The sequence below is a fragment of the Mus caroli genome, unplaced genomic scaffold (genome assembly GCF_978045245.1).
Source record: "Mus caroli unplaced genomic scaffold, Mus_caroli_1 scaffold_6, whole genome shotgun sequence".
Classification (NCBI taxonomy): Eukaryota; Metazoa; Chordata; class Mammalia; order Rodentia; family Muridae; genus Mus; species Mus caroli.
Window position 1 is genome coordinate 23677230 of NW_028227261.1, and position 26953 is coordinate 23704182.

Genomic DNA, 26953 nt, shown 5'->3' on the forward strand with positions numbered 1-26953 from the left:
CCCCTCTCTGGAGAGCCTTGTGGAGCTTATGTCAGGGGCGGCACTTTATTCAGGGCAGTGAGCCTGGGCGGGAGCTGGGGTTGGACAGCAGGGCTCGTCGGGTCCGCAACAGCAGTGTCGCATTGGGAACCAGGCCTGCGGCCTGCAGAGTCACTGTATCGTCCTGGTAGACCGTGGGCGGGAAGGTGCTCAAGATCTCAAAGGCAGCTGAATCCATGTCCCTGGGTGTCCAGCAGAGTACATCAGGCCAGGCCATGGAACCAGGAACCCCCTGCAGCCCCAGTCCTGCCCTATACCCACCTGGCCTGTGCTAAGAGTTTCCGCACATCGCCAATGGTATCCTCAGGCCACATCATCAGCAGGAAGGCCTGCTCTCCATTCTCGGACTTGATGCGCAGCATGGAGAGCGGAGGCATTGGCATGTCGGGTGACTCCTGGTTCCTGCAGATCCAGAGGCCTTCAGTGCTCCTCAGCTCCCAGGCCTCCTCTCCGCCCTGCTCCCATCTCTGCCTCGCCCTCACCTCTGCCGCTCAGAAGCCAAGGCAGGTGTCTCCACTATGATCTCCTGGATCCGGGCAGGCATTGGGCAGCAGTTCTGGAAGGCAGCCATGGAGAGTGGCTGGAGCCTAGGTCTCACCTAAATCATTTCCTCCGCCCTCAGGGAGGACTGACTCATCCCTGAGCAGGGATCGATGGGACCAGTGAGCTAAAGAGCCCAGGTGTTCTGTGTCAGCTGAGGCCCAAGAAGAAAAGGAAAGGAAAGGAGGCTCTGGACGGTGACATTGTCATTCTCCAAGTCCAGTGTGGGAAACAAGGCCGCCCAGATGATGGCCAGGCTTGGGGCCCTAACCTAGCCTGCAGTCATCTGAAAGGGAACAGGACTGAGGACATTAATCACCCTGACTCACGGGAATATGAAAGGAGAGGTCTAGTTGGGAAACTGCCAGCCGTTGACAGCTCTTGAAGCAAGGAAGCAAATCAGGCGGGCAGGAAGGAAAAGTCAGATAGAGAGGGCAGTGTCACAAAATGGGCCTTCAATGCCAGGGCAGTGACCTTGGTTTTCTCCAAGAATCCCCAGACAATGCCAACAGAGAAAGCTGTTGGGGCACATGGCTGGTACGGGCAGAAATGAGAGAGGAAGGCCAGCCCAGAAAGGGCATCTGTGAGATACTGGAGCCTAGGTATGGGCAGTGCGCTGCAGGGAGGACCTCAAGGGGTGGCCAAACTGGACGAGGCAGCAAAGGGCAAAGGAGACAGATGTCAGGAGGCATGCGGCTTGACACCCACTTTTTGGTGGGGAGACTTGGGAAGGGAGAATGGGAGTGAAGACAAAAGACAACTGCATCTGAAAGGCTTGCGGGACATTAGCCAGGAGCATCTGGGCCAAGCTCCTCCAGAACACGCGGGACCTGGGCCTTGGGTCCATAGGCTCACCCCCTCAGTTGTAGCCACCAACCAAGTTGTCCTGTGGGTGGTGGGGTACAGAGTCCTCACCAGCTCCACAGAGACATGATTTAGTTCTGAGGGTCTCCTGGCAAGAGGCTGTAGGCTGAGCCAGGGCTGATGATAAAAGTCCCCTGCAGAAGGCTGCTGGGTAATTAGGGCTGGCCTCACCTGCAAGGTGTCCCTGATGGGGCCCCGGATGTCAATCACCTCGCCTTGTCGGATTACACACTTGGGAAGCCTGTTCAGGAATTGCTCAGCAGTCATCCTGGAGCCTGCAGGGAGGGCATTGGGAGCCTTGGCCCAGGAGGGACTGTAAGTGCTGGGAGAGGCCACCTGGAGCTTGCTCTGCACAGCCCCCCAGCCAACCTTGGGGTCCCGCTTACCTGAAGTCTCCTCCACCCTGTCTGTGACCTTGCGCATCTTCTGCCGGCCCACCACACGACCCTCACCTGGGAATTGGCCCAGACCATCCTCTGGGTAGATCTGATTTCGCAGGTCACTTACCTGACAGGGGAAAAGGGCCACAGAAGTGGGGAGCCCAACTCTTCAGCCCTGAAACCTCTCCCCATTCCTGCCTGCCCAGAGGTCTCAGGAACCCAAGGGCACCCCAGTTCACACTCAGGCCCTATTTATGCAAGCACCCTTCTTACTCATACTGGCTGAAGGCATAGTACTGAAGACCCCCTCCCCACTCCACTGGGGGGTCTGAATGTCAGGAGAGGGCAGAGCTCCTGCTCCGGTCTGCTCTGCAGTTCCCACTCCATCCCTGCAGGTCACCACAGCTCGGTCAAGGCATAGTCTCAAGACTAGCTTCACAGCCACCTCAACCGCCCCCCCCCCCCCCGTCATGACTCACGCTATCTTGTGCATCATGACAGCACACACCCTCGCTGTGGAGATAACCCGCCTCTGGAGCCTGCTGCTTCCTGCTCCCCACGAGGACAACCTTCATCCCACTCAGCCCTGGCGACAGATGGGCTCATCTCCTGTCCCTGCAGCCCAGGCAACTCTGCCTCTTCTTGGCGTTTGCAACTCATGCCCTGCCTTCTACCCGAACCACGTGGTTTCAGAAGCTTGTAGGGGAAACTAGGCCCACTGCGCATTACAGATCCCTCGGGAGTTTCTCGCGCTGTTAAGGTGCCCTGAATGCTGGGAAGGGTGGTCCCATTGGCAATGTTGTACCTTCAAGATGCCAGCAGAGGGCACTCTCAGCTGCTCACTGCGGTCCCAGCTCCCCCTCCTGCAGGGCATCCTGAGTGGGTGGGTCCCTTGAGTGCATGGCTCCCTCTTAGGAAGACTGATCCCTGAGGAGACTATTAACCCCTTTCTCTCCAACACTGCACAGGGAAAGGGTGGGTTGAGAAGGGCTGCTTACCTTAAAGGGGACTCCATCAGGATACAGCCTCTGCAGCTCTGAGGGAAAGAAGCCATCCAGTATGTCCCGGAGGCAGCGCTGCAGGGGAGTGAACAGGTGAGGCCTCTGTAGCCATGCCATGTCATGCCATGCCATGCCAAGCCTGCTACCTGTTTAGTTGGCAAGCCATAAACATCATATTCTGGAAATACTGGGAGTTCTGAGATTGGAGGGGTGGGACCTGTGTTCTCTGTGGAGGGCACGCTCTCGCAGTGACACCCCACCATGTCTAAGCAGGCGTGAGTAGGCATGGACCCAGAGCTCCATCCTACCTGCGTGGAGGGATCGTAGAAGGGCCGGAAGGGCCCATCAAACATCATAATGCCATTCCGGTAGACCTTCAGCGGGATGGGCTCTAGGGTACGGAACTGAGCCCCACCAGGCACCGGTGTCACCTGGGCCTCTCCCTCCACCACCAGCTCACTCAGATCCTGTAGACTGGCCAGCAGTCTGTCAAAGTCCACCTCGGGGGGCACAAAAGAATCCCCTGGCAAAAGGGATAGATGCCCATGAGCCTCTGTAGCTGCTGTGTGCCCTGGCAGCTCTGGGCCCTCCCACATTGAGCAGAGGTTTCACCACACTAGCTAACAATGGCAGCTATTGGATAATTACTTTGAACTTTTTGTTTTGTTTTATTTTGTTTTGTTTTTCGAGACAGGGTTTCTCCGTATAGCCCTGCCTGTCCTGGAACTCACTCTGTAGACCAGGCTGGCCTCGAACTCAGAAATCCGCCTGCCTCCACCTCCCAAGTGCTGGTATTACATGTGTGTCACCACATCTAGCGGGACACTTACTTTGGGTCAGGGGCTTGCTATCCATCGTCCCATTTCTTCCGCTTATGACCGATCCTACATTGTAAGGGTTATTCATATTCCTTCACATTTTCAGAGATGGGAACTGAGGCCAAAGAGAGTTCCCTGGCTTCTTAGCAACACACAGCCTTAAGAGCAAAAGTTAAGTTTGATACTAGACCTGTGTTGGGCACTGGGCTGGCAAAGCTCCCAGCTCTGGATCAAAGCTTTCACGGTTCAAATCCCAGCTCCTGTACTTCTTCCTGGCTGGCCTTACCACAATGTTCTGGGTGGCTCTAAGGCGCCAAGGAAGTGGCCGCGTGAGGGCTAACTTGGAACAGCCTGAACTGTCCAAGTTCATCAGCTCTACCTTGTACAAATGTTCCTCAGGCCAACCCCAAGGCTGGGAGGCAGGGGCTGTTTAATCTCCACTTGATTCACGAGGAAACAGCATTAGAGAAAGGAAAGGTGACTGACACACCCCAGGCCACCTGGCAGGCTGGAGAACGTAGAAACCAGACACATCATCAGGGAGGGAGGGGAAGGGTGGGGACAGATGGCTCTTAGGGTGTGGGGCAGCTGCTGACCAGATGGTCACAGACTCTTGAGCATCTGCCAAGGCTCTGTACTCCTCTGGAAACTGCTGCACACGTGGCCCTGCACAGTTCTAGGGGCAGAGAGGGAGAAACCAGGACACTCAGGAAGGGCCATAAAAGGATGGCAGGCAGAGGGGTTGCTGGCCAGCCTCTGTTCAATGCCCCAGGGCTGAGGAAGGGGCCATAAAAGGATGGCAGGCAGAGGGGTTGCTGGCCAGCCTCTGTCAAATGCCCCAGGGCTGAGGAAGGGGCCATAAAAGGATGGCAGGCAGAGGGGTTGCTGGCCAGCCTCTGTTCAATGCCCCAGGGCTGGAGAGGTGGCTCAGCAGTTAAGAGCACTGACTGCTCTCCCAGAGGTCCTGAGTTCAAATCCCAGCAACCACATGGTGGGTGGCTCACAACCATCTGTAATGTGATCTGACGCCCTCTTCTGGTGAGTCTGAAGACAACTGTAGCTGTCTACAGTGTACTTATGTATAATAATAAGTAAATCTTTGAGCCAGAGTAAACAGAGACTGAGCAAATGGAGCCGACCGGAGCGAGCAGGGTTGACTGGAGCGAGCAGAGGTCCTAGAATTCAATTCCCAACAACCACATGAAGGCTCACAACTATCTGTACTCACATACATAAAATAAATAAATCTTAAAACAACAACAACAACAAAAAGAGGACAAGCATCCAGCAGACATAGGACTGTTAGCTTGCTGAGAGCTGTTTTGTGGCAGGATGTAGGTCAGGGCACTGGGGATCTAACTGCTCGCCCCCAAGTGGAAGTACAGGTGGAGGGGCTATGTTTCCTGCTGTCTCTGCAGCTGCTGCAGGCCCTCCTTCAGCCCTCCCTTCTCCCCCCCCCCTTCTCCCAGGCACTGGCTACTCTCTGAAGGTAGCCTGTCCCTCCTGCCACTGGGCTTCCCTGTTTTGTGACCACCAACAGCCCGCTGTATTGCACCTCCTGCCCCACAATGACAACGACATGAGTTTTCTTTACAATGACTTCAGGAACTGGCCCCGTACCTCTTCCCACAACTAAGGAGAGTGAGGTCTAAGGCTGCTATCTAAAACAGGCAACCTCAGAGCCAAGGCTTAGGGAGAGCCACAGGGTGGGTAATGGGGCAAGGGGACAGATGGAGTCCTTGGGATGGTACTAAGAAATACTGATGGCAAAAGTTTGCCTCAGAATACTGGCCTGGAGGACAGGGGCTATGGACCCATGTGGCAGAGCATTTCCATAGAAAAGAGATGTGGAGGAAGACAGCAGAGAGACAGGACGTTTAGTGAAGTGGGAACTGGTCTGCTTTCTGCCTCGAAAAGGACATCTAGCCCTGGCCAGGAGAGGACAGAATAGGTAGGGTGGGCTGGGCTGCCATTGGGTCAATGGACAGGCGGGAGAGACTGGGTACCTGAGGAGGCAGCACAGCTCCATGGAGAAACATTCAGGAAGTAGGGCAGGGTGAGCCTGCTATGGCCAGCCCAGGGCAGAGCTAAATCAGAGAGCACTCGCCAAACAGCCAAGGTTCAAAAGAAACCTTCATTTGGAGAAAACTGTAGCCTGTAGCAGGTGCTCCTACACAAGACAGCATAGGCAAGAAGCCAGCCTTGTGTTGGCTCAGGCCAACGGAGAGACATGACCCTTTTGTGGCATGAGCAGGTTAAGAACCCTGACCTGAGCTGGGTGTGGTGGCACATGCCTTTAATCCCAGCATTTGGGAGGCAGAAGCAGGCGGATTTCTGAATTCGAGGCCAGCCTGGTCTACAGAGTGAGTTCCAGGACATCCAGGGCTACACAGAGAAACCCTGTGTGTGTGGGGGGGGGGGGGTGGCAAGAACCCTGACCTGGCCTCAAAATCATGTCAGTGGACCTGACTTAATGGCCCTTGGAGGCCTTGTGAGGTACCATGCTCAAGGTCATGTGAGCCCTACTGGACCTACGTGACTCAGCTCTGTGTAGGTGGCAGCTGCCCAGTGATGGCACTTGGGACAGAGCTACTTAGGACCCCTTTCTAGGAAGGGTCACAGTGTAAGGGAAGACCTTTGAGACTTCGCATAACGTTAGGTTTGGTTTTAAGACAGGTAGCCCACACTGTGAGGGTGAAGCTTGAACTCAGGACTTCCCTTCCTCCCCCTCCCAAGTGCTGGCCTGACCTCTCTCCTTGGCTCTTTCTTGGCCCTGCAAGGCCACACAGCCAGGGCTGCTGCTTGTGAGCTCTGTAGGCTGGGACAAGCTTCTAAGCTTCTGCGTTGTAACTTCCTCTTGTGTAAAAGGTGGACAAGAGCAGCCCTGAAGCTCAGAGGGTAGCTGCTGTTGCCTGTCCCAACTTACTCTGGCCTCAGGCTACCCCATGCCTTACCTTGAACCCTGCCGGGGAACCCTTGGCACTCCTGCCTGATTCTTTTGCTCCTGAGCCCATCCCCTTGGCCCTGGTCACACATTCTTGCCATTTTGGGTATGATCATTTGCCTTCCAATTACTCTGGACACTTCTTAAACACCAGTTAGAGCACTGAACCCTAACCTGGCTTGGGGGGTAGGGGTCCCCCAGAAGCATGTGCTGAACCAACTGTCTACCCCTGGAGGAGCAGTGTGGTTCTGTTAAGCTCAGAAAGTCCTGCCAGCGCCCTCCCAGAGTCCTGTCCCCTCGGGCTCATCCCTAGAGAAGTCAGGATGCCAAACAGCAATGGTAGATACACCAGAGGCCCTGTGTGTACTGCACAGCCCACAGCAGGTGCAGGATGAGCGGCGCCCCCTGCGGGCTTGTTGGAAGGATAACTTGCTACTTTGGGGCAGGATGGAGATGGTCCACCTCTCAGCCTCTTGCATCAGGAAACAGCCATTGTTACCACAACTCTGCGAGCCAGGCCTACTCCGGCCACTTCCCTGCACGCATGTGCTCTGAGCCTCTGGGTGGTTTCCGAGCACACCCTCAACCAGGACAGGTTTGTCCTGATGCCTGCAGCTCTCACCCTGACCTCTGCAGTCCAGCTTGGGGCTGTTCTGGGGGACTGATAGTCCCAGTTCCCCAGGTGCCATAGCCTTCCTTGTGCCAAGTGCTGTACTGCATGCTCCTGGGTGTCACCAGGGGACGAGACAGTGAGTTCAGAGCCTGCTGGCTGCCCCCCAGAACATCTAGCCTGAGTCTTTAAACCCCTTGTTCCAGCACTGCTCTTCCCGTGAGTTAATGGCACAGTTACAGCAGCAGCCCCAGTGTCTGTGGGGATCTGCAGGAGGGGCAATGTCAGGATAAAAGTGAGTTTGGGGGGAAGCTTGCCTACCCAGGACTAGGCCAGGCAAATCAAGCAGGGCTGCCAATATGGCCTCTTGACCTAGGAATGTGAGAAGCACCAGGGCAGGGGCTTGGGCCGGAGGCTAGGGTGGGGGTAGGGACCTAGAGAGAGACAGGCGAGCAATGTGGAGGAAGGGTGAGAATTTGAGGAAAGACAGGAGAGAGACAAGCACCAAGCCTCGAATGTTCTCTTCACCCAGGGCCAAAACCTGCTGTGTGCTGAGGCCAGAGCACGTGACACAGCAGCCAATGTGATACTTGTACCCTGGTGAGAGGCTGGGGGGGGGGGTTCCAGCTGCACATCACCCCATTTCCAGGCTCCCCTCTGCTGGCCCCCTTCATGGAGAAACTGTGACTCCTTCCTAAGGCAAAAAGTTCTGGATCTAGTCCATTTCAACCCCCTCCCCCAGCCATGGATGCCCCGCTCACCTGCCCACTGGCAGCTGTAGGAAGTGACGGACAGATGCCCAGACACAAACCAGCAAGAAGCCAAAGCAGGTAGCAGAGGACCCAGGGACAGTCAGGCTACTCCCTGAGACAAGAGGGAGTTCCGAGGAGGAAAAGCTCCTAGAAAAAGAGGACATTTCCTCCCTGGCAGGAAGAACTAAAGGTTTCTCCCACACCGGAAGGCAAAAGCAAGAGAGAAGTGTAGAAGGCTCTGTGGCCCAGGAACCCCGACGTGGAAGGCAACGGTGGCTTCAGAGCCACAGGCCTGGAGCGGCTGCACCAACAAAACACAACACAGGATGCTGTTTGGGGAGGGTTGGTGGAGGAAGTACTTGGGACGTGTAGAAGATGCGTTCAGAGATCAGCCATGTGGTCTGACCCCTCCTAAAGGAAACAGAAGAAACTTCCACCAGAAGGCAGGTTGCTCTCGGGGGTGTGAGGGCTGCATGAAGCAGAGCCCCGCCTCCTGTGGTGGGCTCCAGGGGCGAAGCAAGAACCCCCCCTTCCCCCCCAAGCATTCTCAGCACACAGAGCCCCCTGCTGTGGCCTTAGTCCCTGGAGAAAGGTGGCCAGAGTGCCAGGCCCTGGCTACTCTGGCCTGACACATAGATCTTGTCCAGCAGGGCCTCAGGTTACCTCCCACAGTCTGGGGCCACACATGCTCCCAGCACCTTCTCACAGAGTGCTCCAGGGCCAGCTCTGACTCCTCCTCCTCCTCTCCTCTGCATCCCTCAAAAAGGCCAAGGACCAGCCGGGCGTGGTGGCGCACGCCTTTAATCCCAGCACTCGGGAGGCAGAGGCAGGCGGATTTCTGAGTTCGAGGCCAGCCTGGTCTACAAAGTGAGTTCCAGGACAGCCAGGGCTACACAGAGAAACCCTGTCTCGAAAAACCAAAAAAAAAAAAAAAAAAAAAAAAAAAAAAGGCCAAGGACCTCACCTCCAAATCGCTCCTGTCTCCTCTTGTCCTCCACAGCAGTGCCTACCTCATCCTCATCCAATGCCTGGGGCCACCTCCCAGTGAGCTCTCAACGCCCTCTGTTCAGCCTTCGTCAGCTACTCTATCTTAGTCGGCCATAAGCTGGAATACCTTTAGCCTATGCCAAGGCTATTACTCAAGATTTTTTGAAAGTAGTAAGAGACGGGCATGGTGCATGCCTTTAGTCCTGGCACTCGGAGGCAGAGGCAGGAGGATCTATCTCTGAGTTCAAGGCTAGCCCGGTCTATATGGCAAGTTCCATGACAGAGTTCCAGGACAGCCAGAGCTGTACAGTGAAGTCCTGTCTCAATTTAGGGGCAGAGAGATGGAGCCCAGGCCCAAGTACAAAGTAGCAATGTAGCATGATGATTGTACCAGGGTTTAAGAGGGTTTGGAGCCCTGGCACTGCAGTCACAGGTGGTTGTGAGCCACCCAGTGTGGGTGCTAGGACTGAAGGCAGGGTCTCTGGAAGAGCAATAAACACTCCTGAGTCATGGCTTCATCCCATCCCCACATCTGTTTTTTGACTTGGGATCTCTTGTAGCCCAGGGTATCCTCCACACTGTTCCATAGCTCAGGACCAGCTTGGAACTTGTGATCTTTCTATCCTTACCTCCTGGGTGTTGAGATTGCAAGTGTGGTTCACCATGCCCGTCCTAACGGGTGCTGGGGAATAAACCCAGGGCTTTCTGCACTCTGAGTACACACCCCACCAGCCGAGCCACAGGCTCAGCCCTGGAATCTGGATTTCTATGCAGGAAGAGCCTCCTGAGGCTAACACTGCTGTCCTCCTCTAGACTGCCCTTGGGGGCGGTGCTGCCACCATTCCTGTTCCCGAAAAGCCCGGGAAGCAGAAACGAGACATGCAAGGGGCCCCACCCTGAAGGTGAGAGAGAGCCTGCCCCATTTTGTTGATGAACTTGAGAGTCAGGAAAGGGAAGTGGCTTGCTCAAGCCACAAACCAACCTTGAACAAGGGGTGGAGTAGAAATGAGGGGGTCTGAGTTAGATTCCTACAGATGGATCTTCTCCACCCTCAAAGACAACAAGCTGTGTCTCAGAAGCAGCTCTAAGGACAAGGTGGGCTGGGTCCCCACTAAATACCCATGGTTATCAGTGATAAAAGGAGGCAGAAGCAGGTAGATCACTGTGAGTTCGAGGCCAGCCTGGTCTACAGAGTGAGTTCCAGGACAGCCAGGGCTACAGAGAGAAACCCTGTCTGGAAAAAACAAGCAAAACAAATCAAAATGAAGGATGACGACAAACCATGAGAACTGGAGTCTGCCAGAGCAAATCCCACCCCCTGGCTCACAGAGCTGCAGCTGAACAGGGAGGTGGTTGAGGCCTGGAAACCTGATCACTTTTACTCTTCCCTCCTTTCCCATCTCCCCAACCAGACACAAGCTCTTTATGTAGTCCAGGCTGGCCTTGAACTCTCAATCTTCCTGACCCAGCCTTCCAAGTGCTGGGATTGAAGGTTTGCACCACCATGCCAGGTGAGGTCTTGTTTTGTTTTGTTGTTTGTTCAAAGCCAGTGGCCTCAGGCAGTGGTGCACACCTTTAATGCCAGCAGTCAGAAGGCAGATCTCTGAGTTCGAGGCCAGCCTGGTCTACATAGTGAGTTCCAGGACAGCCAGGGCTACCCAGAGAGACCCTGTCTGGGAGGAGGGCTGAGCATCAAATGTCTGGTAACTCCGGGACTCTCTGACCCTTGGAAGATGAGCAAGGGTCTTACTAAAGTAACACCAGGGAGGGAGCCCTTGGCTTTTCTTTCCATGATGAGCTAACTCACAACCCTACCTCACTCCATGGTTGGGATGGCAGGGCTTGAAACAATGGGCCTCTGGAAGACTGGCAGGCCCTCAGGAAGCTGGTAGGTGGGGGCCAGGGCAGATGCTCTACCTGGCTTCCAAAACTTCTTGGCCGTCATCCAGTCTCGCTCATCATTTTCAGAGACTGTCTTTTCCTCTGAGTTCTCCTGGTCCATGGGCTCGCCCACCCACTGCAGGCCGTAGTCGCTGAGGAACCGCTATGGGGCAGAGGGAGAGGTGATGCTGCACCACCTGCCTGGTTTCCATGGAAACCATCACCTGGCCAACCCCCCCAGTCAACCCAGGGTGGCGGTGGCGTGGACAAAGAATGTGCTGGAGGCCCTGAGCACTTCCTGCCTGTGACCCCAAAGCTCTTGACCTCTAGAACAGCAGGTCCAGCTCCTTCTCTAGGAGGAGACATGACAGCCCTGTCTCACTGCGCTCAGTGAGACCCTTCATGCCAGTACCTAAGCCAGGACATTACTCCAGAACGCCGAGGACTTTGTGGGTCTGACCTAAGCACGAAGAAGAGGCAGAGACACCTGCTCTACAAGAGCAGGCCTCCCTCTTCTTCCTGCCACACTAGACTATGCATGCATGTGTTCATGTGTCTGTGATCCCAGGCGTGTGCAGGTGCGCATGCACACAGGCACTTGTATGTGGGGTCAGAGGACAGGCTGGGTGTCGTTCCTCTTCGAGCCCTGTCCATCTTGGTGTCCACTGGGTGCCAAGGTTACCCAAGAAGCCTGAGATCTACTCAACTCTGTTTCCCCAGCTCCAAGATGATCCATCCATGAAACCATTCTGCTTTTCTGGTTTTTTAAATGGCTTTTAGGGACAGGACAAAGGTCCTCTTTACTGACTGAGCCTTTCCCAGCCCAGGAAGTCATTTATATGCTAGGCTTTCTTTGCTTGCTTTTTTGCTTTTTTCAAGACAGGGTTTGCATAGCTGTCCTAGAACTTACTTTGTAGACCAGGCTGACCTCGAACTCACAGAGTTTGCTTGCCTCTGTCTCCTGTGTGCTAGGATTAAAGGCGTGTGCCACCACACCTGGTTAGAGCAGTCTATATTTCCAATACCACTTTCTTCTCTGCCCCTCGCTCCACAGATCACTGCCCTACTTGTGGCATGGTTGCCAACTGCCTGCTGTTGTGAGACCCTGAAGCCCTTCTGTCTGCACCTACACACACATACACACACACACACACACAGAGAGATACACCCACAGATATACACACACACACACACAGAGCTCCAACCATGCTCTCCCTGTTATGGCTCTTCTCTGCTTCCACATACATAAGGACTCCCTCCAGACTGAGCACACAGTGAGGCCTATTTGGCCTGGCCACTCTTTCCCCCTCCCCTTCTCCTGACTTCCGACCAGGGGAAGGTGGCAGGTGGAGCCTTCTACCTCATTGCCTAGATGCTACCCCAAGTCTGCCACCTGACCCAGCTCCAGCTCAGCTTCAGAGGTCCCCTAACTAATGATTTCCTGCACTCTCCTATCTTCCTCTATCTCCTCTCACATGTGACTCCCTGCTTCTGTGGACTGTCGGCCTCATGCACGTGGGGGCCATGACTTTCAGTACAGATGACACAAGCCTAATGGTGGCAGTGTCTACCAGGATAGATACTGTAGGTTTGTTCGATTGATGAATCAAACAGGCGGTAGTGGCACACACCTCTGATCCCAGTGTTTGGGAAGCAGAGGCAGGCTGATCTCTGAGTTCAAGGCCAGCCTGGTCTACAGAGGAGTTACAGAACAGCCAGGGCTACACAGAGAAGCTCTGTCTCTGAAAACAAAACAAAACAAAACAAAACAATTAAGGACTCAATAAACATGTGAAAGGTCCTTGCTTAAACCAGGGGTGTGCTTGGCTGAGCCCCACCCCACGCTACTGTCCCAATCCTGGCAGGCTGGTGGGGCCCAGCTGCAGCTGTACCTCACAGCCCCAGATGTGAACAGGCCTGCAGTGGGCTGGAGCTTTGGAGACACTTCTGCTTGAAGAGAGACATTTTAGAAAGGACTTGAAGGGGGCCAGCAGAGAACTGGGCACTGGCAGTAAGGAGGCAGGAGTGGCCCCGCTCAAGTCTTACAGCGTGCCCACAATTCTGAGTGGAAGAAAAGTGACTGAGGTGACCAAGTGGGTAAAGAAGTCATGGCCTGAGGCAGGAGACCACCTAGCACTAAGTCCAGCGTGAGCCATCTGCCCCTCATGGAGGTTACAGTCCCACAGGGGAAGAGAGATGAGGCCCCGCGAGAGGGAGAGCAGAGGTCAGGAAGGCCTCAAGGAAATGAGTCCAAGTTCTTCTCCAGGAGGAGGCAGGCCGGGCCCTGCAGAAACCAGCACAGGCTGGGGTCTAAGGAGGGATGAGCTCAGTCAGAGACCAGAGGAAGATGATGTGGCTGGAGCGTGGAGAGGTTCCAGATAGGAGAGCAGGGCCCAGCCACAAACCCATAGCGAGGACTTGGGATAGAGCAAGTGGGGGCCAGCAGAATAAGGCAGTATATTAAGGAAGAGTGGGCGTGTGCTCAGGGTTTTATTCAGCCCCACAGGGAGTCATGCCTCATGGTGCCAGATACATCCCCTCCCCCTAATCCCTGGATCTAAACTCTGAGTCAGCCCAGAGCAGGGAAACAGGCAGGGGCCTGGAGAATCCTGAGGGGCAGGCGCTGCTGCAAATCCTAGGCGGCTCTGGACTAGGGAGGGCAGCCTGGCCATCCATTCCACCAGTCTTACCTCCATCTCACCAATCTGCCGCTGCAGCTGAATGCATCGTGTCTCCAGCTCCTCCTGCCTCTGCAGGGCTGTATTGTCTGGGGGAAGACGTGGGTGAGGGGTTCTACTGTCACAACTGGAGGCTGCAGGTGCACTGCCCCTAAGGTCTTCTGGGGACCTCTGAGAACAGCCCCTGAGTCTGTCTAGACCCTAGACCTCTCTTCTAACACTGGCGTGGGGGGAGAGGGTTGCCTGAACTGACTCTCAAGAGCCACCCATCCCTTCATCCCTTGGAGTGTGGCTCTGCCATGCTGTGGACAGTGCCATCTGTACAGAAGGCACTGGGTAAAGTTTGTTTCTCTGGTCCCAGCTGTCCTGACCCCATCAGCAGTCTGCCTGATGCTGTTGGAGCCTTGATACCCATAAGTCTCTGTCCAGCACCCACGACCCATGGACCCAACCGAGCACCTGACCAAGGGCTTCTTACTCTGGTGCTGCTGGAGGGCCTGTACCAAATCCTCCAGGTCCAGGATCTTCTGCTCCTGAAGCAGTGAGACTCGGGGTGAGTAGGTGGAGACCAGGTGAACGTTAGCCCTTCCACTGGGCAGTGCACAGCTTTTGCCTGAGTGTGAGCGTGAGCCTGTCCCTCCCAACCTTTGCTACAGCCCCTGCTCCTGAGCCTCAGATAACCCATCTCTCTTACAGTCACACTAGGTGAGAAAGACACAGCCCATGTCCTGGGCTCAGTGTCCAGCTCGCCAGCTCTGCTCAGCAGCCCGCATTCTAGCGGCCTCTGCCTTCTGCTCATCTTCTGGGGACCAAGATCATTCCTAGGTCCCGGCTTGCCATCCCAACAGCCAGTTCAACAGGAGGAACGGTCCTCCCTGACCGTCCTTCCCCAGGGCCGACCTTGGACAGCATCTCGTCGTTCTGGGCCTGCAACTGCTGCTCCAGCTCCTGCAGCTTCCTGGTCATGGAGGCCATCAGCTCCGAGTCATGGGGTCCTGACAAGGGGACAAAGTTTCTTGTGCCAGTCCTGGAGCTGAGGCTGAGATGAGAGGGGCCAGAGGGGGAGAAAGCCACAAGAACAGAACCAGCAATTCCAACAGCAGCTACCGCTTGGTGTCAGGAGCGCTGGAAGCTCTACAGAGAGCAGCACATGCGGTGCTTACAGAGGGCCATGCAGTCAGTTACAGTGGGCCATGCAGTCAGCGGGCCATGCAGTCAGTTACAGTGGGCCATGCAGTCAGTTACAATGGGCCATGCAGTCAGCTACAGCAGGCCATGCAGTCAGCTACAGCAGGCCATGCAGTCAGCTACAGCAGGCCATGCAGTCAGTTACAGTGGGCCATGCAGTCAGCTACAGCAGGCCATGCAGTCAGCGGGCCATGCAGTCAGTTACAGTGGGCCATGCAGTCAGCTACAGAGGGCCATGCAGTCAGCTACAGAGGGCCATGCAGTCAGTTACAGTGGGCCATGCAGTCAGTTACAGCAGGCCATGCAGTCAGTTACAGTGGGCCATGCAGTCAGCAGGCCATGCAGTCAGTTACAGTGGGCCATGCAGTCAGCTACAGAGGGCCATGCAGTCAGTTACAGTGGGCCATGCAGTCAGTTACAGCAGGCCATGCAGTCAGCGGGCCATGCAGTCAGTTACAGTGGGCCATGCAGTCAGCGGGCCATGCAGTCAGTTACAGTGGGCCATGCAGTCAGTTACAGTGGGCCATGCAGTCAGCTACAGCAGGCCATGCAGTCAGCGGGCCATGCAGTCAGTTACAGTGGGCCATGCAGTCAGTGGGCCATGCAGTCAGTGGGCCTGCTTGGGGAAGTGGGGGTGGGGGTGCAGCAACTTGTTCCAGGTATGTTTATCAGTGGTGAACATATAGGCTGTATTTAAGTCGCGCGCACGTGCTTATGTGTGTGTGTGTGCGCGCATGCGCATGCACATATACATGTACAGGGTTACATACTCCCATGCACACACAAGCAGAGGAAAAGGAGAACATTGGATGCCTCCCTTTATCGCTCTCCACCCTTTTGTGGGGTGTGGGGACCGAATCTAGGGCCATACGTATGCTAGGCAAACACTGCACCTGAAGACTGCTGTTTGGGGTAAGCTAGCTGGCCAGGAAACTCCCACAATCCACTTATCTCTGACAGCTAATGGTGAGATTATAGGTGTACACAGCCATGAGAGCCTTTTATACAGGTCCTGGGGACTTGAACTCAGGGCCTCTTGCATTCATACCAAGGGTGTTTACCTAACCTGCCCCCTCCTTGCCATCAAGCCTGGTGACTTAAGTTGGATTCCCTGGGACACACACGATGGAAGGAAAAGTGAGTTTTCTTTGACGCATACACACTCACTGTTGTGTGCACACACAGGAACAAACGCACACAAAGTAAATCACCCAACACATCTGGACTCTGAAACTCAAGTGGTCGGGACTATCTCAGATGGGCATGGTGACCCACATCTTTAATCCCAGCATTCAGGAGACAAAGGCAGGATCTCTGTGAGTTGGGAGCTAGCCTGGTCTACATAGTGAGTTCTAGGACAGCAGGGCTACACAGTGAGATCCTGTCCCCCAAAAGGAAAGTTAATGTCATTGTTTTTAAAAAACTGGGTACAATATAACCAGGCATAGACACTGCAATGACACATGAGGCCTCCCTGCCTTTCAGGTCCCCAACCAGGGACAAGTCATTCTAAGAGCTATTTGGAACTCTTGAGGAGCCTGTAATATAGGAGAGATAGGTGTTAGGAGGGTTACTGGATTATTCATGCTCAGAGGTGCAGCAATAACATTGTCTGTGTCTTGTGATTAGGACATGCAGGGTACCAAAGGAGTTAGATACGACTGTCAGGACCTCTGTGAGAAGCCCCTGTATGAGAGAGAGTATCTCTGAGGAGGCAGAAGGGGAGGGGCAAGGGAAGGCAAGGGAAGGGAAAGGAAGGGGAGGGGAGGGGAGGGGAGGGGAGGGGAGGGGAGGGGAGGGGAGGGGAGGGGAGGGGAGGGAAGGCACTGTCCTCCTACTTCCGCTTTTCTGTACAGTAAAAACTTTCACAATAAAGCTTGAGTGCCTCGGATAGAGATGTGCTCCTTTTATCCCAAAGAGAGCTCAAGGCCATCCACAGCTACAGAGTAAATTTGAGGCTACCCTGACTGTCCCAAACCCCAGTCTCTGGGAAAAAAAATGGTAAGAGTGAGATAAAGAACACAAGCCCTCTTTGTCACCAGACACTCCCCTAACTCGGACAGCAGGAACTGCAGCCACTGTCAGGAGACCACACAGGAAGCCCAGGATGGCTCAGGAGAAAGATGGAGACACCTTAACTTGACCTTGATGTCATCTTCAAGTCCCTGAATTACCATCCCTAGTGGGCATGCTCACTCAGTGAGGGCTGTCAGGGGCTTAGAGACAAAGCATCGTAAGCCACAGAAGTGGAAGTATTCGGGACCTGCCAGTGTGTGGCATAGGGGCAGCCTGGCATTTGGGACCTGCCAGTGTGTGGCATAGGGGCAGCCTGGCATTTGGGACCTGCCAGTGTGTGGCATAGGGGCAGCCTGGCATTTGGGACCTGCCAGTGTGTGGCATAGGGGCAGCCTGGCATTTGGGATCTGCCAGTGTGTGGCGTGGGGGCAGCCTGGAAGTATTTGGGACCTGCCAGTGTGTGGCGTGGGGGCAGCCTGGAATGTCCACAGTGAATACTGGGGAAGAAAAGGAGGTGCTGAGGACAGTAAGAGAGAGACCCCGGGAAGAAGGGACACCATCAATAGTCTAGCCAGCACGGAGCTGCTCAGAAAGGAAGGCAGTAGGGGCAGGAGAGGGGCTGCTAAGCAGAGACATGAAGCAGGAGAGGCAGGTCCTACTGGAGACCTTAGTGGGGACACACTAGCTAGATGTGGCAGGGAGCAGCAGTGAGAGGATGTACAGTCCCTAAAAGGGAAGGAGGTGGCTGCAGGACCACCACTGTGCCTGGCTGGGTGAGGGAGATCCTGGCTTTGTGACTAAGCCACTGCAGGATTTGGACTGGGCAAGTCCTGCCAGTGTCAAATGGAGGGGAGTTTGGTCCAAGATGACCTGGCAGTTGCCTCCCACTGCCTTGGCTAATGGGGCCTCTGCTCTGAGTCCCCTGTGTGATAGCTAGGAACCCCAGCAAGCAGCATCTCACCCAATCCTCATAGCATGCCAGCCCATTGCTCTTCCCCCAGACGACAGGGAGGCTTAAGATGTCACCTCTGATGGAAAGTTCTAGCCTCGTCACAACTTCTCCTAATCCCTCCCAGTGCCTGTCTGCCCACTCTCCCTCTGTCCCCATCCTACTGTAGGTGACTCCATACAGCCCTTTGAAGATACAGGGTCAGGTGAAACGGTCTCCTAAGGAATTCAGCCCTTTTTGGAGCGTTCAGATGAGGATGAGCTCGCCCTTCGGGGCCTTCACTGTCTCTGAGCCTCAATCACAGACCTGTTGACATCACACTTGTTGGAAACTGGAGGGTTTCCAGCCACAGCCTGGCTTGGGGCTTGGCCAGATTCCAAACCTGTGGCTTTAGGTCAACTCTGTCCTGGATGGGTGTGGGGGTACAAGCACTGGGGCAGTTAGCCAGAGGTGGGAGCAGCATCTAAACACAGCAGGTGAGACGGTAGGAGCCACTGTTCTCAGAGCCTCTCCCAGAGCAAGGGAGAGCCACGCCCCTTTAGCCCTCCACTCTCACCTTGCCTACTCACAGGGGCACCGATGCCTCCATAGCAGGAAGGCAGAGAGATCTTCTCTTCTGAGTCTTGGCCATCATTCCACATGTCCACCTCATCTTCTGCAGACAGGAATGCCCGGGTCACTGCTCTGGGACCACAACCCAGAGTCCCACTCTGGCCTGGGTCCTGGCCGAGATGAAACAGCTTATACACTGCCCCACAAGGTGCACAATCAGGCCAGTGATGAGGCCAGGGCTCCAGGAGAGAAGACTACAAGGCAAAGGCTGAGGTCCACATCTCTGGTCTTCCCATAGCTCTGAGGTACCCCTAACCATCTTTTTTTTGGGGGGCAGAGTTTTATGATGGTGTGGAGCTCTCTGCTGAGGGATCAGAGCAAGTGGGTGGCCCAGGCCCCTGAGCAACAGGTAGGGAGCGTGAATACAGAAGGCAGGCCAGATGCCCAGTCTCACAAGACCTCAGCGTGCTCCTTCCCTACATGCCTAGCTGTAAGAAGATGTGGGCAGGTGAGAGGGGAGGGGACGTGGGAACAGGGCACACACTCACCATTTCCGTAGATTCTTATCCCTCGTCTCCTGGGAACCCAGGCAAGAAAAAGGAACAAATATAAGTTAACCCCCTTGGAATGCCACCAAGGGAAAGTCTCAGGCCCCATGCAAAGCTAAAGAGATAGAAGCTAAGCCTCCATCTCCTGAAGATTCCCACCCCCAGCTACCCTTAGCCAGGGTGAGCCAAGAGACACGCTGTCCAATGCCTAACTCCTCCCAACAGAGGAAAATAGGGGACACTGCAGGGCCATCTTAGATGGGAAGACCACAAGACTTTAAAGCCCATAAGCTGACCCTGGCTCCTCTCTGAAGTACCGTGGACCCCTGGGATTGCTGCTTAGCTGCTCTGGATCACCTTGGCCTTCCTTAGCCAGACTCTGAGTGAGCTCAGGAAAGCAATCAGGGAACAGGAGGGAAAAAAGGCTTTGCACAAGGGTTGCCTCAAGATATCAGGCAACGGCATTTAAAAGAGCCCAGCACAGAGCCTGGCCCAGGCCGGCAGGACATTCACGTCTGCAGAGCTGGTGGGTAAACAGTGAATGGCAAGCTCTCAGCCACTCTCACAGGGCCATGCCTTACAGAAAGGTCCCACCCATCTTTGGCCAGCACAAACCAGTTTCCTGAAGGTTTAAAGAGAAGGAGGGCAGACACAGAAGGCCACTAGCTACTCTTTGCTTTCCCCAAGATGCTAGGGGTCATTTTCCTCTGGTGAGGAAAGGATCAAGGAGGAGACAGGTCAGGGGTCAAGGACCAGCTGGCTCCTTACCCAGGATTCACAGACTCCGACTCTAGGGGCACCTTCCGCGTCTTGCTAAGAGAGGCCAGAGGTGAGCTCATAGCTCTAGTCTTGACGTTCACTGTCAGGGACTCCTGAGGGGAAAGAGGGAAATCAGGCCTCGGAGACAGAGACCCAGGGCTTCAGGTCACAGGAGGGAGCTGCAGCTTTTCCTGAAGAGAAGCACTGTTCCGGGGAGAAGCAGGAATGGGGTGAGGTTCCTGGCATGGTGACTCCTCCCAGTTGCTGCTTCTCTGTTCTGAACATGGAAGTCCTTGCCCGTTGCGGTGCAGCGCCTGCAGCTTCTCCACATTTGGAGTGTGGGCACAGACTCCTCAAAAGGCTGGTGCCACTACTAACTCAGCGCTGAGCTGCCAGGCAGAATGCCAAGGCATCTCCTCCTGGCTTCCGGAAGCCAGGTACCACCTCCGCCATCTCTGAGGCAGAATGGCAGCCCACAGAGAGAAGTCATTGGAAACACAGTCGTGTACCTTGGACACAAGCTCTGCTGTGTATGGTTATGTGGCACCTTATTTCCTCCCATGTAAAATGTGCATGGTCTCAGCCCCTAGCAGGCAGATGACTTGGCAGGGGACAAAGTCCTAAAACATCTGCCAAGCTCAGAGGGAGCACCTGAAGGTTGGATTGTAGCTGTATGGGTCATCCTTATTGGCTGGCACACAGATGGGACTGACACACAAAAATGCTCATACACTTCTTCTGATGAAGAAAGGACATGTGTACAGCCAGCTGTACCTCAGAGCCACCACTCTGCTCCCTACCTAACAGGACTAAAATCTAACAAGCCTAGAGCCAAAGAGGGGCATCTCCTTAGGGAGGGTCTGAAATGAGTCTTTTTCAGGCTAAATCCAAAGCAGGAAATGCAACACTCTCCTCGCCCGATGTGATAGTTTTTGTCGACGTGACACAAGCTAGAGTCATCTGAGAAGAGGGAGCCCCTCAACTGAGAAAACCCCATCAAATGAGGCTGCAGCCAAGGCTGTGGCCTATCCTTGATTGATGACTGACAGGGAGGGCCCAGGCTCTGTGGGTGGAGCCACTCCTGGGCAGAGGGGTCCTGAGTTGAATAAAAAGTCTCTATTTCAGTCCCTACCTGACTTCCCTCCATGTTGGGAAGTCACAGTCAGCGAAATAAATTCTCCCCTCCCCAGGTTCCCTATGGCAGGGTCTTTGTCACCTCAATAGAAAGCAAAGGGGGACCGCTGAGCTGACACTGCATGCTGCCTGGAGGCAGCCTCCTTCACCTTCTTCCTCATGCCCCGCCCTTTCCTCAGAAGGGACCAGAGGCCTCTCACCCCATCATCCAGCATCCTCCCGGCATTGCTCTGTGGGTCTGGGCTCCCTCGTGATTTATGCAGTTAAATATGGCAGTTCCCTTAGTGGCTCCCTTCACGGATGCTTACAAGCAACAAAGACAAGCCACAACCCTGAACAAACCTCCCCAGGGGCTCCTTTCTTCCCTGAAAGAAAATGAAAACAAAAAACAAAAACTGGGCATGGTGGTACACACTTTAATCCCAGGACCTGGGGAGGACGATTTGTTTGTACCAGGCCAGCCAGAGCTACATAGTGAGATCCTAAGAGGAAGAAGAGGAGGAGAAGGAGGAGGAAGAGGAGGAAGAGGAGGAGAAGGAGAGGAAAAATAAAACTCCCATGGGTTATCTGGCCCTGTCTGCCTCTCAACTTATCCCTACCCACCTGACTATCCCTGCCAGGAAGACAGCTGAGCCAAGACTTGAACACAGGGGTCCTGGTCAGTAGGCAGCCTGGCCTCTCCTCACCCATATACTCTCCCTCTGGCTAAGCTCAAAGTCCCTTCTATTTGTTCTTAGGACATAATTTAGCTTTTTATTTGGAAGTTATCAGTCACAGGACAGTAGTTCTGAGAGGCCCTGTGGTGCCCGGCACCAAGCTTCCTCCTGCAGTCACCATTCACACAACCACAACAGAGCGTGAGGCACAGGCTGGCGCCATCTGATAACAGGAACAGATAGGGTTTAACCACCATCATCACCAAGCAGCCCCTTCCCTCCCCACGGGCCTCCTGCTACAGCCCACATCTCTGCCCTGCTACAGCCTGAGTCACAGCCCTGCTGCTGCCTGAGTCACAGCTCCCCTCCCCCTCACTGGCTGGGACTGCTGGCCAACCAGTGCTTTCATCTGGAATTTTCTTTCTTCCTTTCCTTATTTATTTATTTTTATTTTTATTTTTTTTAAAGATTTATTTATTATATGTAAGTACACTGTAGCTGTCTTCAGACACTCCAGAAGAGGGCGCCAGATCTTGTTACGGATGGTTGTTAGCCACCATGTGGTTGCTGGGATTTGAACTCTGGACCTTTGGAAGAGCAGTCGGGTGCTCTTACCCACTGAGCCATCTCACCAGCCCCTATTTATTTATTTATTAAGACAAGGTCGCAGTATGTAGCCCTGGTCAGTCTAGAAGTCAGAGGTCTCACCTGCTTCTGCTTCCTGAGTGCCAGGAGTAGAGAAATGACCCACCATTCCTGCTCAGCTCTGGAATTTTCTTTGATAAAGTTCCTTACCTAAGTGGAATCAGATATTAGCTAACTACCTTTTTTCTTACTTAGCTTTACCTAGTCAGGCTTCATAAACTTCATCATTTCAAAGTATAAAATTAAAAGTTTTTCAGTTTGTTTTTCCGTTTGTTTGTTAGATACAGTTTCTCTGTGTAACCCTGGCTGTCCTGGAACTCCCTCTATAGACCAGAGATCTGCCTGCCTTGAACTCAGAGATCTGCCTGCCTCTGCCTCCTAAATGCTGGGATTAAAGGTATGCGCCACTGCCACCATCTGGCAAGAGTTCCTTTTTAACGCTTTGGGGTTTTGTTTGATTGTTCTTGAGACAAGGTCCTACTAGCTAGTCCAGGTCAGCCTCTAACTCGTGATCCTCCTGCCTCAGTCTCCCGGTGTCACCGTCCTTCAACTGCCATCACTCTTTATTTGTGTGTCCATGGCACTCACAGACAGGAACATCTGCATGGCAGTGCTCTGAGGGCCATCTGGAGTCCTGCCCCCAGGCACTCTCCACACTTCTATTTATTTTTAAAATTACATACAGGGTTTGTCACCAGACTGGAACTTGTGAAACAATCTAAGTTGTCAAGCAGCAAGCCCCAGGGACCCAAGTGCCTGCATTTCCCCAGCACGGGGTGGCCCGAGCCATGTGTTTTTGTATTGTTTTGAACATTTGTTTATTTATTTGTGTAGATAGGCCCGTGCACACCATGGAGTGTGTATGGAAATCAGAGGATAACCCTGAAGAAATTGGTTTTCTCTTTCCATCCTGTGGATGCTGAGGATGGAATTCTGGTGCTCAGACATGGCCGTGGCAGCAGGAGCCTGGCCCCGCTGTCAGCTTGCCAAGTTTCACACTTTTTTTTTTTTAAGATTTATTTATTTATTTTATGAGTACACTGCAGCTGTCTTCAGACACACCTGAAGAGGGCATCTAATCTCATTATGGATGGTTGTGAGCCACCATGTGGTTGCTGGGATTTGAACTCAGGACCTCTGGAAGAACAGTCAATGCTCTTAACCACTGAGCCATCTCTCCAGCCCCACACTTCTTTTTTTGTTTGTTTGTTTTTTTTTGTTTTTGTTTTTCGAGACAGGGTTTCTCTGTGAAGCCCTGGCTGTCCTGGAACCCACTTTGTAGACCAGGCTGGCCTCGAACTCAGAAATCCGCCTGCCCCTGCCTCCCGAGTGCTGGGATTAAAGGCGTGTGCCACCACCGCCCGGCTGTTTTGTTTTTTTTTAGTGAACATATTCTATAGCTCAAAGTCAGGCCCTCAAGCTTGCTAGGCAAGTGCTTTACCAACTAACCTATCTCCCTTAAGCCCTTTGTTATTTTGAGACAGAATTTCACTGTATAACCCTAGCTGGCCCCAAAGTCACGGGGATCCTCCTGCCTCTGAATGTGGACATCACAGATCCAATTCACCAAAAGACTGCAAAGCCAAGTGCGACAGTACACACCTGTGATCTGGTAAGGGCAAGGCTGGATTCAAGGTTAGCATGGGCTACAGAGCAAGTACCATGCCAGTCAGGGCTACATGAGGAGATCTACTTAAAAAATAAACACAAAACCCTGCACACCTTATTAGCTTGCCTTCCAGTCCCCACCCTATTTCTCCCAGCCAACCCCAGGTGGCTACTGATAGATCTGCCCATTCTGGACATTTCCTATAAATGAAGCATAAAAATGACTAGGACTGGGGCTGGAGAGATGGCTCAGCGGGTAAGCGCACTGACTGCTCTTCCGAAGGTCCTGAGTTCAATTCCCAGCAACCACATGGTGGCTCACAACCATCTGTAATGTGATCTGATGCCCTCTTCTGGTGTGTCTGAAGACAGCTACAGTGTACTTATGTATAATAATAAATAAATCTTTGAGCCAGAGCAAGCAGGCACTGAGCGAGCAGAGTTGACCGGAGTGAGCAGAGGTCCTAAAAATTTAATTCCCAACAATCACATGAAGGCTCACAAACATCTAATCTGTACAGCTACAGCATACTCACATACATAAAATAAATAAATAAATCTTTATAAAAAATGACTAGAATTTACACAGTACAGAGCGATGTGCGGGCTGTATCAATTCTGTTATCAGTAAAGCTACCACAGAAAAATCACTGCCCCAGAGACTCACCCCCTCCATCTTCCCTTCTTCATGGGACCCATCACCCAAGGGCAAAGTTTTCCTCTCTCTAGTCTCTCTTCGTTCTATCAGCTCCCAAACCCTTCAGGTCAAATGCCACCCTGTCTCTGCTGTGGGTTCTTTTCTCCTGTGACACAGGACAATTCTTTGGTAGCTTTTACACTGCCCGTCCTGTGAGCCCTGGCCCCTGAGGATAAGACCTAGCTAGTGCCTTCCGTCTGGGGATTTCTCCTGGGCACCACTGTGCCTTCTCTCTCCCCTGGGCCAGAGATATTTTCTTGTTGCTGTTTTGGCACTGGGGGCTGAGAGGATCTACCGCTGAGCAAGACACTCAGTCCCTTTAAATTTGTTTATTGACTTTGAAGATTTATTTATTTTATATATGAGAGTACACTGTCACTGTCTTCAGACACACCAGAAGAGGTCATCGGATCCCATTACAGATGGTTGTGAGCCACCATGTGGTTGCTGGGAAATGAACTCAGGATCTCTGGAAGAGCAGTTGGTGCTGTTAACTGGTGATCCATCGCTCCAGCCCCTTAAATTTATTTTTAGTTTTTTTTTTTTGTTTTGTTTTTTGTTTTTTTTTCGAGACAGGGTTTCTCTGTATAGCCCTGGCTGCCCTGGAACTCACTCTGTAGACCAGGCTGGCCTCCAACTCAGAAATCTGCCTGCCTCTGCCTCCCAAGTGCTGGGATTAAAGGCGTGCGCCACCATGCCCAGCTTGAAATAAAGTCTTAAGCTTGAAAATGGCTCAGAGGTTAAGAGCAATTGCTGTTCTTGAAGAATCAGTTTGGTTCCCAGTAACTGCATCGCAGCTCAGAACGGAACCTCTTGTAACTCCAGTTCCAGGGACAGTGATGCCTTCCTCTGGCCTCCTTTGACACCAGGCATGCATGTGGTACACATACACACATGCAGACACATATATGTATGAAATGATAATAATAAATATATAATATATATTAAATATATATAAAGGTCTTTGCCCCCACTGGCCTTGAATTGGCTCTAAAGTCCAGGCTGACTTTGAACATGTGCTCCGCCTGTTTCAGCCTCCTGAGTAGATTTACACGTCTGCAGACCGCCAGGCCCAGCTTCTATTTTGTTTAGTTATTTGTTTTTTGTTTTTGAGACATGAGTCTCACTCTGTAAATCTGGCTGGCCTCAAACTTTGCTGGGATTAAAGGTGTGAGCCACCACTCCTGGCTTTGTTTTATTTTATTATTTTTTTTTTAATTTGAGGTAAAGTCTCGCTGATTTATCCTGGTTGGCCTGGGACTCGCAATGTCGCCAGATAGGCTTCCTACTCCAGTCCTCTCGCCTCGGCCCCTACATAGAGTGCAGGCCTATGTCACGACCCATTAAGTCTGTAAAGGTACGGTTGTCGCCTCTGGTGAGGGTTACAAACGTGTCCTATGTTTCTTCATCTGGAGGACCAAACTGAGTGCTGCCCTAGGCGGTTAGCACTAGACACACCAGGCGACAGCCTGATAGCTGCGCGACATCCTCCTTATCCTTTGCTGGGCACGTTGGCACTCTGAAGGTTAGTGCGCCCAAAGCCCGCCCCAGGATTCCGCCGCCTGCCCCGCCTCCACGCGCGGACACGGTGAGTATGGTCCCCACTTCCCTCCTGAGCCAAGTCATGCATGTCGCCGACCCTCGGAGTCAGGACGAGGGCCGCGGCCTGCGGGAAGACTTAGCGGGGCAGAAAGGCCGGGAGATGGCACTCACCACGGGGCCAGCGAGCCGTCCCGCGGCGCCGCCATCTTGTTGTCTCGGGGTTTCCCAGGCGACCAGGACCCGAGCACTTCTCATTGGCTAATTCCGAGAGGCTCTCTAACGAACCAGCGGGCAGTGAAGGCGGGCATAGAGTTGCACGTGAGACTTCAAATCCCAGAATGCACCGCTCTAAAGGTCAGAGGTCACAGGGCGTTCTTAAGGCCGGGTCTTGAGTTCAAGAGATTGGTCCCTAGAAGCCTCTAGACCTGAAGGTGTTGAACCCGACGTTGTCACTGTTGTGCTATTTGATCTTGAAGAAATCATGTTTCCTTTGTTTTCCCACCTGATCATGCAAAGATGAATGGAAATGATGCAGGTGACTTAATAAATATTTAAATCTCATTTCCCCCCTCTAATTTATGGACTAGATGATGCCCTGCAGGAAAGTTCTAATTCTAGTTCCTAAGTAGAAGAATTGGCTAACACCCCACTCCCAGTATGATGAGTAATTTTCCCTCCCTCAGCCTCATAGCTAGATGGCTCAGCGGGTACTAAGCCTTGGTCTGACTACCAAGCCTGAAGACCAAGTTCGATCAGGTCACACATGGCAGGAGAAAACGGCTCCCGGATCTGTCTTCCGACTTTTGCAGGAGCACTGTCCAGATGCACACACGAAATAAGTGGCCAAATAAATATTAACTGAAAACTAAAATTATCCTAATAGCACCAAAGTACTAGAGATACTTTAGTCAGGACTGCACTGGGTCCTCACCAGTACAGACAGGGGGACTTTGAACACATTCACATCTCCTTTCCTTTGCTTGTAAAATGAAAATACGGCCTACCTGACAAGGTTGCTGGGGTCGGCGATTAGGAAGGTAATGCAAAGTACCTAGCAAACACCTCTATAGATGTTTTCAAAAATATTTCTTGCCAGGTGGTGGTGGCACTCGCCTCTAATCCCAGCAGGAGACAGAGGCAGAGGGATCTCTGAATTCGGAGCCAG

General features: G+C 53.3%; 1 protein-coding gene across 1 annotated transcript; it reads right to left on the reverse strand.

The window, feature by feature from the left end:
• Positions 1 to 26043, reverse strand: Ubxn11 (UBX domain protein 11). Its single transcript, XM_021160435.3, has 15 exons — positions 25960 to 26043; positions 19516 to 19619; positions 18748 to 18776; positions 18204 to 18302; positions 14395 to 14489; positions 13973 to 14027; positions 13507 to 13583; positions 10853 to 10979; positions 3133 to 3347; positions 2822 to 2899; positions 1830 to 1950; positions 1615 to 1718; positions 522 to 595; positions 301 to 441; positions 1 to 221 (listed from the first exon to the last, which is right to left on the reverse strand). Exons 1-15 carry the CDS (start codon positions 26041 to 26043, stop codon positions 50 to 52), a joined length of 1575 nt encoding a protein of 524 aa, XP_021016094.2. The 3' UTR covers positions 1 to 49.
• Between the last annotated feature and the right edge of the window lie 910 nt (positions 26044 to 26953).

What these genes read in the sequence shown, in the direction of transcription:
- Ubxn11 (XM_021160435.3), bottom strand. Translation starts at nt 26,043, where the DNA reads ATGAGAAGTGCTCGGGTCCTGGTCGCCTGGGAAACCCCGAGACAACAA. An exon ending in CCATCAGGGACACCTTGCAG is followed by an intron (nt 596 to 1,614) that starts GTGAGGCCAGCC and finishes GCTGCCTTCCAG; the next exon opens with AACTGCTGCCCAATGCCTGC. An exon ending in AAACTCTTAGCACAGGCCAG is followed by an intron (nt 222 to 300) that starts GTGGGTATAGGG and finishes CTGGACACCCAG; the next exon opens with GGACATGGATTCAGCTGCCT.